General features: G+C 48.5%; 1 protein-coding gene across 1 annotated transcript; it reads left to right on the plus strand.

The window, feature by feature from the left end:
* The first annotated feature begins 476 nt into the window (after positions 1–476).
* Positions 477–3,213, plus strand: LOC127343434 (protein PLASTID MOVEMENT IMPAIRED 2). Its single transcript, XM_051369566.2, has 2 exons — positions 477–825; positions 945–3,213. The coding sequence occupies exons 1-2, from the start codon at positions 715–717 to the stop codon at positions 2,700–2,702; spliced, it is 1,869 nt and encodes a 622-aa protein (XP_051225526.1). The 5' UTR covers positions 477–714; the 3' UTR covers positions 2,703–3,213.
* Positions 3,214–11,372: the final 8,159 nt, after the last annotated feature.

Raw genomic sequence — 11,372 nt, forward strand, 5'->3', positions numbered from 1 at the left:
AGGAGTACATCAAAATACATGTACTTTCTAAACTGTTATTCTTTATTGAAGAAGATGAAATGGATGGAAGTATGAGAGAGTTGGAGTGACATATTTCCAACTTATGTTTTCTAATACTTCCTCGGAATCATTACTTGCCACTAGCCTGAATATACCTAAAACTAAAATATGTTTAGATACAACTATATTAGTGACAACTAATATGGATTAGAGTAAGTAGTATTTTCCAACCCGTGAAAGTTGTAGTGATATCGATCCAAATGACCCATCGGCTTAACGCAACACGGGCCACATGCAATATATGTGGTTAGAAAAGATCACCAAGATCCCACTCCGTGCTACTCCCAAGTCCAAAGAAGAAATGCTACCGTCGAAATGGCAAGCTAATTTGAACGAGAGCTGTCAGTTATTTGCTAGAGACAATTAGCAAAGCGTGATAGGAGGCTGCGACAGGAACAACGTGGATAAAATTGGAGCCGCTGTGTTGTGTGGTAGCAGTGAGCTCTGCTCCTCTGAGTCCTGCCAAGAAGGATAGAGCTGAGGCTGAAACACTTGTCATCGTTTACCAGCACATAAACTCCCCTTGCCTCTTCCCCTTACCAACCAATGAATTTCCCATGGTTTGTGTGTTAGTAAACCTACAATCTTGCCTGGTGAGGATACAGTAGCTTGCATCTACATACATCATACTAGGTTGCCTCCGTTTGGAGCAAAATGGAGGCTGCCATGGACAGCGGATCTGTGAGAGCTACAATGAGCATCTTTGGCGAGAGCATCAGTGGGAGAAAGGCAGAGAAGAACAGAGGGCATGCTCTAGCTCAAGAGGTACTCTCTCAAGTTTGAATTCGTGCACTAAGATTTGGCATTGCTTCCACGTCTTTGGAGAGCAAGTATCACTCTGTGGAAAAAAAAATCCCCCCTCATGTCTGTCTTGCTGTGTGCAGAACCTGTCTTCTGAAATGAAACAGATAGCGAAATCCAGCATGGACAAGCTGAATGAACGCAAGGCATCTGTGGATAACGAGCGAGCCGGCGCGGAGTCGGAGCTATCGAGAGCACGGGCAATGGCCAAGGAGCTGGAGCGCCAAATCGACCAGACCAAGGCCAAAGTGACGTCCCAGAGGTCGGAGCTGCAAGCAGTGCGGGCGACCAGGACACGGAAGAGTGAGGCCCAGGAAGCGCCGGACGCACACGACGGGGAGGTGGCGGAAGAGCTGGACCGCGTCAAGAGGGAGCTCCGCAAGCTGAGGCTGGAGGTGAAGTCGGCGGCAGAGGCCAAGGCCAAGGCCGAGAGCGACGTCGTGACGACGGTGTGCAAGATCCAGTCCAGCCTGCAGGCCACCGACGAGATGAAGCGGCGCGTGGACGAGGCGAACGAGGAGCACGTCCTGGTCGAGCTCGCGCGCATCGAGGCCGAGCGGGAGCGCCGCGAGCTCGAAGCCCAGCGCGTCGCGGAGGCCGAGCGGTTCGCCAAGGAGATCGAGGCCACGAGAGCCAAGGTGAAGGCGGCGCGCAGGGAGGTGAGCCGCGTGAGAGAGCTGGAGGCGAAGCTGGAAGCGACCAAGGCCGACGTGGAGGTCCTGCAGGGCGAGATGCAGCTGGTGCGCGCCATGGAGAAGAATCACGTCGCGGACGTCGACGATGGGGCGGCGGAGGCTACCGCGAGGCAGAAGAAAGAAGAGGCGCAGGACAGGGCGGTGCTGCAGGCCACGGAAGCGGAGCTAGGCGCGGCCAAGGAAGAGCTGGAGAGCATCAAGGCGGGAGGGTTCCAGTTCATGACCTCCATGGACCGCACCCGCACCGAGCTCATGCGCGTCGTCGAGGAGATCGACCGGCTCAGGACGCAGGAGAAGAACGCGGACGCGCAGGTGCAGCAGCTCAACACGAAGCTCCTCAAAGCGAGGGCCCAGTTGGAGGCTGTGACGGCCGCCGACGAGAGGTCCAAGGCGATCGTGTCGAACCTCACGGCCGCGATGCAGCAGCTGCATGCCGAGACCGAGGCGGCGAGCAAGGAGGAGGAGCTGACCATGCTGGAGAAGCGGTGCGTGGTAGCGGAGGCCGAGAACGTCACCAGGGAGATGGCCACGGCCGAGAAGAGGATCAGGCAGGCGGTGAAGGAGCTGGAGGCGGCGAAGGCGTCCGAGGCGTCGGCGATGAAGAAACTCAAGGCCGCCGCGGAGAGCACGATGCAGGCAAGGGCATCGCGGCGGCAGGGGACGGTGACCGTGTCCCGGTTCGAGTACGAGTACCTCAGCGGGCGCGCGGCGCTGGTCCGGGTGGTGGCCGACAAGAAGGTGGCCGCGGCGCAGGCGTGGGTGCAGGCGCTGAAGGCCGGTGAAAAGGAGGCCGCGATGCGCGCCGAGGCGGTAGAGCGCGAATTAAGGGAGATGGGCCCCAGGGAAGCGCAGGCGGCGTCGGAGGCGGAGAAGACGACGGGCGAGCAGAAGGCGCTGGAGCAGGAGCTGTACGACCTGAACGCGACGGCGGAGAGCGTGGGTCTGCAGTGCGCCTACCCGCGGCGGAGGTCGAGCAGGGTCTCGATGACGTCGAGGAGGTCCAAGGCGCGACGGTCGTCAGTGTCAGCGGCGAACTGGAACCCGAAGTCGCCGTCGTTCACCATCAAGAGGAAGAAGAAGGTGATGCCCAGCCTCCTGAAGCTCATCAAGGAGAAGAGAGGCGGTAGCGACAAGAGCCCCAACTGACTAGTGAGCTTTGCCTTCTCGGCATTAAAATCAAGACTGTTTTGCTTCCAAGGATGGTTACAATTTGCACACTTTTAGTTTTTTTGAAATTTTAAAATCTCATGTTTTTATGTTTTTTAAAAACTATGGCATTAAATATGTAGATATATATGTTCATGAAAAGTGTATGCCAAAAAGTCCCGCTGAAAATACTTTAAATTTTGGAAAATATAAAAAAATTCTGTCAAAAGGATACACTATTGTAATAGTTTTTTACTGCCATTTACGGTCATAAATTTATCTTTTTTATATTGTTCAAAATATAAAGTATTTTTCACGGGACTTTTTTGCATACACCTCACCCGTATATGTCGATCTATATATTTAATGTCATTTTTTTGAAACTTAGAAACATGAGATTTTAATATTTTCAAAAATCTAAAAGTGAAGAGAACATTAGTGTCCATGTATCAAAAACACTATCTGACAATGTAACAGATACATAATATAGTACTAGCATTATACATGAGTATATACTATACGCAAAAAGATCATTATACATGTACTTTAATGATCCTGATCTTACTCAAATAGATTTATATGTATGACTTCAGTCTACAGATGTGGCTACTGACACGATTTTTCTAGGGGCACCGGCCTCTCGGTCAAAGATTCACCGATCCTCGTGATCCGTAACCCATACTTAAATCTTGTTATTTGAAAACCATCCTTCATGGATTCCACATAATTTGGATTTTTCAGTTTTTATCAAATTACAACTAATCTTGGTTCATACAATTTTTTGACAAAATTTATACGGTATTGCATAAAGATCAATGATATGCCATATCAATATAAAACAGGTAATATCTCAAAAGAGCTCTAAGCTCTCGGTGATCGGCATGTTATTTTCCTTGGCCCTACATGGAGGGGAGATAGTGATTGGCTATGAAAGGAAAACCTGCACAGAGGTCGGCTTGGTTGGCCTAGCACCCATTAGCTGGGATCAACTTTCTGGTCGGTCACCCTCAAATCGCTATAGGTTAAGCACACTTAATATGAGAGTGCTTTGGAGATGTGCTTTCGAAAAAGAAGTTGCAACTTGTTGATAAGAGTATCCTAGCAATCTTATTGAGCCCTAGGCTAGGATGTCATAATCTTCCCCCCTTATAAGATCGACGTCCTCGTCGATCAGCCCCAGGCCAGGAACGTCCCTTCTTGGTACACGTCCATGCGTCCAATGCCGACACATGTGCCATGTTGTGTGCCACAACGGGCCACACCAGCCATACGCCACATACCCGAGCCCCTAATTCTCACACGCCCGTGTAACTGCCAAGGTAGGCGCTAATACCAAATGTAACACCTTGACGATCCCCCACGCCGACCATCGTCCAGCAAGTGTGTTAGCCCTGGTAGCTCACTGGGATCTCTAGACTAACCCCACAGATCAATACATGTCCTTTCTGCGCGCTTTGTCCTCACTCATGCGCACTCGGGATCAACTTCCTGGTCAGTCAACCATCCTCAAATCGCTCGGGCCAAGCATGCTTAACCTCAGAGTTCTTTGGAGATGAACTTTCGGAAATAAGTTGCAACTTGTTGATATGCATATCCTAGCAATCCTATTGAGCCCTAGGCTAGGATGTCACCGCTGGTTTTGGATTAGAATGTGGATATACTTGACTGCAGATTCGAATCAGAAACGGGGTGTACTCGGACCGGAAACAAAACTATATATATGATCTCATCGGTAAATAGATATAGTTCTTGCAAATCTTAAGAGAGATCTAAACTTTCAGTTTTGTGTAGTTAAGAAAAAAGAAACAATTTACGCTAAAAATCAAGCATTGATAGAATTTTGTAGCTAAACGTGCCCGCCAAATGAATTCGGTAACTAAATAACTACTTGAAAGAGCAAAGTCTAAACCCCGTGTTTTGTGTGTTTGATGACAACACATGAGTTATCTTACCGTGTGCCTTGAGTATCATTGCTAGATTTGCAAGTGCACGGTGACCTCGCTGGACACGTCAAGATCGGAGGACTGAAGCGTAGTTATAGGTTTTCTGGTTTTGTGTGTGTATCGCGAGGTGACATGGCCGGAGAGAAAAAGGGAAAACCAGTTTTAGCCAGGCCGGTACTACCGGTACCTGCAGCGGTAGTACCGCTACCCCTATAGGTACCGCCCCACGGTACCGCTCTGAGTTCTGCGCTGGAATTGTCCTCCAGTACGAGTTGCGGTACCTCTGCGGTACCTGGAGCGGTAGTGCCGCTCACGAGCGGTAGTACCGCCCATGGTACCGCCCAGGTACCGTAACTAGTTACGGTAGTACCGCTCTGGTGCCGCTCCGGTACCGCTTTGGATCCAGTAAGGTTTGGACCCCATTGCGGTACCTCGAGCGGTACCTCTAGCGGTAGTACCGCTCTGCGTCCACATGGACCAGATCTGGGGATTTCGAACTCAGAGCGGTAGTACCGCTTCCCAAAAGCGGTAGTACCGCTTAGGAGAAAACTGGACATAACGGTTGGATTTGGAGGAGCCTATATAAGGGCCCCTTCTTCCCTAACTCGTTTTTATCTCCTCTCTCTCTCCTCCATTGTTGCTGAGCTTAATCCTTGAGGATCTCCCCAACCATCCAACCAATCTTGCTCAAATTTTGAGGAGTGGTGGAGGAGACCCCGATCTATATTTCTACCAAGAGAGATTTCACCAATACTTGCTATTCCTTAGTGGATCTTGGTGTTAAGGTTCCTATTGTGGGACATTGGAGGAAGTGCATCCATGGAGGCTAGCTTGGTGTTGTACTTGCTCCATGGGTTGTTGGGAGCCTCCTTGTGGTGTGGAGCTCGCCCCAACCTTGTGAAGGAATCACCGCCTCGACCGGTGCCTTAGTGGAGAAGGGGGAGCACCTTCGTGGAGCTCTCTCGAGGAAGAAGGTGAGGCCTTCCTTCGTGGTGTGGCCGTCTAGCCTCTTGTGTGAGGCTAGCTCCTCCTCAACGCAGACGTACTCCCTTTTGTGGGAGGAACTGCGGGAAACAAACCTCGCCTCGTCTCCGCGCCCTCCGGTTGTCCCGCTCCTTACTCTTACTATCTTGTGATTGTTCCTTTGCTTGTTGCACTTGTTCTAGGATCATTGTAGGATCACCAACACCACTAAAGCAATCACCTTTACCTTCCGTTGCACTAAAATTGAAAAAGCTTAAAACTTGACGTAGCAACCATTCACCCCCCCCCCCCCCTCTTGTTCGCTACGATCCATTCAATTGGTATCAGAGCGAGGTTTTCTTGCTCGGGCTTTACCGCCTAAGAAATGGCCGAACAAGATGCGGGTGTGGCGAATGGCCGAACAAGATGAAGTGAACAACATGGCCGACAATTTCGTCATGATTGAAGGAGAGACCCCCGAGGAAATGTACCGGCGCCTCATCGCTCTTGCCGTACAAATGCAAGATCTTGGAGAAACGTTTGTGGATGACCATTGGATCAAGCGCAAGTTCTACAACGCTCTCCTCCCTTATGAGGAAGTGAAGTTGACGGCCATCCGCCAAAACGCCTCCTTCCGTGCTATGACATCCGATGAAGTTCTTAGCGAAGTCATCGCTTTCGACATCTCCAAGAAGAATGCGGAGGATCTTGTTGCTCGCGCCCACAACACACGCAAGCCCAACCTTGCATTGAAGATGAAGGTACATGAGGCTAGTGAAAGCGATGAGGATCCCATTGAGTGGGGACCGGATGATCTCAAGATCAATTATCATGAGCACATGGCTCTCGCCGCCAAGAAATTTTGGGATGGAAACAAGTCCCGAAGCACAAGACCAAGAAGATCACGTGATTCTCCAAGAAGTTTCTCCAAGAGCCCAAGGGAGGGGCAAAAGGGAAGAACATGCTACAATTGCGATGACAAGAATCATTTTGTCGCGAATTGTATGTTTGAGAGAAGAGAAGATCATGGTGGAAGGCTTATCCGCAAGGAAAAGTTCAAGTCACTCTCCAAAGGATTCTCCAAGTTCTCCCCCAAGTCCGATGACGACAAAGTCTCCTTCACCAAGAATCCTAGAGCCTTCATCATTCGAGAAGAATACTCCTCCGATGAGGATGAAGAACGTGGGGACAAGAGCTCCAACAAGGAAGGAGAGGGAGTGGCCGCCATCGCCATTACCACTCCCTCTATCTCCCTCTTCGACTCTCCAAATGAGAACCTCACCACCAACAATGCTCGTTGCCTTATGGCAAAGGCATCCTCGGAGGTAAAATCCCCCTCCAAGCCATCATCCTTGACTAATGCCCTATATATTGATGATGCCACTAGTCTCACCGTTAAACGTGAGATTATGGGTTTGGATTCTTTTCTCATTAACATGCAAGGGGATACCAAGACTCATGTTGGGGCTCTCTTGAGCCAACTTGGTGCGGCACAAGACCTTATAGAGGAGAAGGAGAGGTTGGAAAGGGAAGCAGCAAATGAGATTGCCTCTCTCAAAGAAGAGCTTGAAGATGAACAAAATTTGCGCATGTCTCTTGAAGCTAGTGTCATCGTCCTTGAAGACTCCAACAAGGCTATTGTCTCCCAACTCATCAAGGACCGAGACCATGCTCTTGGTTTGATGGGTGAGCTCAAAAAGAAGATGCTCTCTCTTGAGGAAGCTAACAAAGAGAAAGATGATGAAGACCCCAACTCTTGCCATGACGAGCTTGTTGATCAAGTTGCTTCCTTGAGAAAGCACAATGCTCTTCTCTTGGAGGTCAATGCTCTTCAAGAAGAAGCCTTGGATGAATATTACCGCTTGTGTAAAGAGAAGACCTCATGTTGCAACCATGAAGAAGAAATTGCCACTCTTGAGACCACCAAGGCCAAGCTATTGAGATTGAGTAGCATGCAAGAAGAGTCTTTGGTGGAATGTCTCCGCATGAGCAAGGAGAAGGCCACTTGTTGTGATCATGAGGAAGAAACAGCCGCCTTGAAGACTCATTGAGGTCAATTTTATGCAAGAGGAAGCATTGAAGGAGTATTTTCCTTTGAGCAAGGACCATGCGTGTGGCACTCATGAAAGTGACATTGCCAAGTTGGAGAGTAACAAGCGAATACTCATGAAGATGAACGCTCTCCAAGAAGAAGCCTTGATGGAACACTTCCGGGTGAACAGGGCAAAGGAAGTCCAAGTGATTGATATTTGCCACCCTCATCCGGAGCATGAAGATGAAGTCAATCGTTTGAAGGCCAAAGTTGATAGACTCCAAGTTCAAGCCAAGTACTTGGAAGGAGTCATTGAAGCTAAAGATGGAGCCAAAGAGGGCTCTTACAATGAAGGAGGATTGGCTACCAAGGCAAAGAGAAAGAGGAATAAGAGGACCAAGAAGAAGAAGAACAAGGAGAACATGGAGATCAACCTTGAGGAGAACGATGCTAGCTCAAGAAGGGATGGAGTACTCACCTCCGCCTCGAAGGGCTTCGCCGGCTCTAACAACCCTTCTCATGTTCTTTTTGTTGATTACTATGGACATATTCGTGCTCACTTTATTGGTCCTCAAGAGGACAATGTTTATTGGACTATTTGGGTTCCCAAACCCCTTGTTACTAACATGCTAGGACCCATTGAAAAATGGGTACCTAAATCCAAGACTTGATTCCTTGTAGGACTATGCTTCCGGTGGTGCTAAATGGGTGGTTGATAGTGGAGCCACAAGTCATATGACCGGAAGCAAGAATATTGTTGTCGACCTCGAGCCTTCTTACTCTACCGTATCATATGGCGACAACACATGCTCTAAGGTATTGGGTCTTGGCAAGGTGGTGGTAACACCCGACATCTCACTTGTGAATGTCCTCCTTGTCGAGACCCTTGGTTACAACTTACTCTCCGTTCATCAAATTGCTCGCATGGGTCTATGTACTTTCTTTGATGAACATATGGTGGTCCTCTTGTGGAGCAAGACACTCCGTGTAGCTTTTGTCGGATATGTAGAGAACGGATTATATGTTGTTGACTTCTCCGGAAAGACAACATCTTCCGCTCTTTGCCTATTCGCCAAAGGTGACAAGGGTTGGTTATGGCATCGCCGACTAGCCCATGTCAACATGAGGACTTTGCAAAGTCTCCACAAGGGTGGCCACATTCTCGGACTAAAAGAAGATGTCTCTTTTTGTAATGATCGTGTTTGTAGGGCTTGCGTACAAGGAAAAATGCATGGAGCTCCTCACAAGGCCAAGACTATCATCTCTACCACAAGATGTTTGGAGCTCTTACATGTTGATCTCTTCGGTCCACCGTCTCATGAAAGTCTTGGAGGAAAGAAGTATTGCCTCGTCATTGTTGATGACTATTCACGCTATTTTGGGTATTCTTCTTCAAGTACAAGAGTGAGACTCAACGGACCATGACGGAGTTTGCCAATCAAGTTCAACACAAGTACGACAACAAGATCCTCGCAATAAGGAGCGACAATGGAACGGAGTTCAAGAACTATACTTTGGATGACTTCCTCGGCAAAGAAGGAATCCAACACCAATACTCCACGCCATATACTCCCCAACAAAATGGGGTCGCCGAAAGGAAGAATCGAACCTTGATCGAAGCCGCTCGAACCATGATGATGTAGTACAAGTCTAACTACAATTTTTGGGCGGAAGCTATCTCTACCGCATGCCATGCTACTAATCGTCTCTACTTTCGCAAAGGCCTAGAGAAGACACCATATGAGATTCTCACCGGCAACAAGCCCAATGTGTCATACTTCAAGGTTTTCGGATGCAAATGCTATGTGCTTGTCAAGGACACACGTCTATCCAAGTTTGATTCAAGAGCTCAAGAAGGAATTTTCGTTGGCTATGCTACGGATTCTCACGCCTATAGAGTCTTCAACAAGTCAAATGGGCGGGTTGTAGAATCTTGTGACGTGACATTCGATGAAGATGATAGGTCTTTGGAGGAGCGAAGTGCTTCTTGTGAGAAAGGAGATGCAATTCCCCCGGATGCCATAGGAAGGATGGGTGTTGGCATTCGCCGACCTCAAGAACTACCTTCTATGAGTACCGAGGAAGGACCAAGTTCCACCCAAGTGGAGCCATATACACCACAAGGCCAAGCTTCTTCTGTTGATCTTACAAATGCAAGCCAACCTCTACCACAACCTCAAGTTCAACCTCAACATCTACAACAACAATCAAGTACAAGCTCACCTCAACAAGCTCAAGAACAACACTCACCACGAGCTCATCTACAACAACAACCGACATCAAGTGACCAAGGCCAAGCTTCAAGTTCTTCTCCAAATGGTTCGGGGATGATCTTTATGGACAATACCATTCCTAGTACCCCCGAGTCATCCGGATCTCATGATGATGATGCCCACTTCAACAACAATGAAGGTCAAGGCGAGGACCTAAACCGTGATGAAAGCCAAGAGGATCCACAAGAATCTACTCCTTTAGCCGTCACTCGCCGTGAAGATCCTATTACAAGACACTTGCGCCTCAAGTCCCATTCTTTGAGTAATGTCATTGGTGATCTAAAGAGCAAAGTAACCACCCGGAGGCAACTAGCAAACTTTTGTGAGCACCACGCCTTTGTCTCTATGGTGGAACCACTCAAAGTTAATGAAGCTCTTGAAGATCCCGATTGGTTGAATGCAATGCAACAGGAACTCAACAACTTCAAGAGGAATGATGTGTGGACTCTCATGAAGCGACCCTAAAGCAAGATTGGTGGAACAAGGCTATTCTCAAGTTGAAGGCGTGGACTTTGGTGAAACCTTTGCACCCGTTGCAAGGCTTGAGTCCATCCGTATCCTTTTGGCCTTTGCCTCTCATCATGGCTTCAAGTTGCAACAAATGGATGTTAAGAGTGCTTTTCTTAATGGTCCTCTACATGAGGAGGTGTATGTGGAGCAACCCCCGGGATTCGAGGACCCCCATTTCCCGGACCATGTCTTCAAGCTCAAAAAGGCCATATATGGACTCAAACAAGCTCCTAGAGCTTGGTATGAGCACCTAAAGGAGTTGCTTGAAGACCGTGGTTTCGAAGTGGGGAAAATTGATCCCACTCTTTTTACTAAGAAAGTCAATGGGGAGCTTTTTGTATGCCAACTCTATGTAGATGACATCATATTTGGCTCGACTAACACAAAATTCAATGATGAGTTTGCTATGTTGATGACAAATAGGTTTGAGATGTCAATGATGGGTGAACTCAAGTACTTCCTTGGGTTTGAGATAAAGCAAATGGGACAAGGCACCTTCATCAATCAAGCAAAGTATCTCCAAGACATGCTCAACCGCTTCGACATGAAGGGCGCCAAGGGGATTGGAACTCCAATGCATCTCAAGTGTCAACTCTCTCTTGACGAGACTAGCAAGGCGGTGGATCCCAAGCTCTACCGTTCGATGATAGGTTCGCTTCTTTACCTTTGTGCCTCTCGCCCGGATATAATGTTAAGCGTTGGTATGTGTGCACGGTTTCAAGCAAGCCCGAAGGAAAGCCACGTTGTGGCGGTCAAAAGGATCTTTCGATATTTAGTTGATACCCCACACTTCGGACTATGGTACCCAAGGGACACGTACTTTGCTTTGGTTGGCTTCACCGACTCCGATTGGGCGGGTGACAAGGTTGATAGGAAGTCTACATCCGGAGCTTGTCACTTTCTTGGAAGATCCTTGGTGTGTTGGTCCTCGAAGAAGCAAAATTGTGTC

Source organism: Lolium perenne, chromosome 3, assembly GCF_019359855.2.
Source record: "Lolium perenne isolate Kyuss_39 chromosome 3, Kyuss_2.0, whole genome shotgun sequence".
Classification (NCBI taxonomy): domain Eukaryota; kingdom Viridiplantae; phylum Streptophyta; class Magnoliopsida; order Poales; family Poaceae; genus Lolium; species Lolium perenne.

What these genes read in the sequence shown, in the direction of transcription:
- LOC127343434 (XM_051369566.2), top strand. Translation starts at nt 715, where the DNA reads ATGGAGGCTGCCATGGACAGCGGATCTGTGAGAGCTACAATGAGCATC. An exon ending in GGCATGCTCTAGCTCAAGAG is followed by an intron (nt 826 to 944) that starts GTACTCTCTCAA and finishes TGCTGTGTGCAG; the next exon opens with AACCTGTCTTCTGAAATGAA.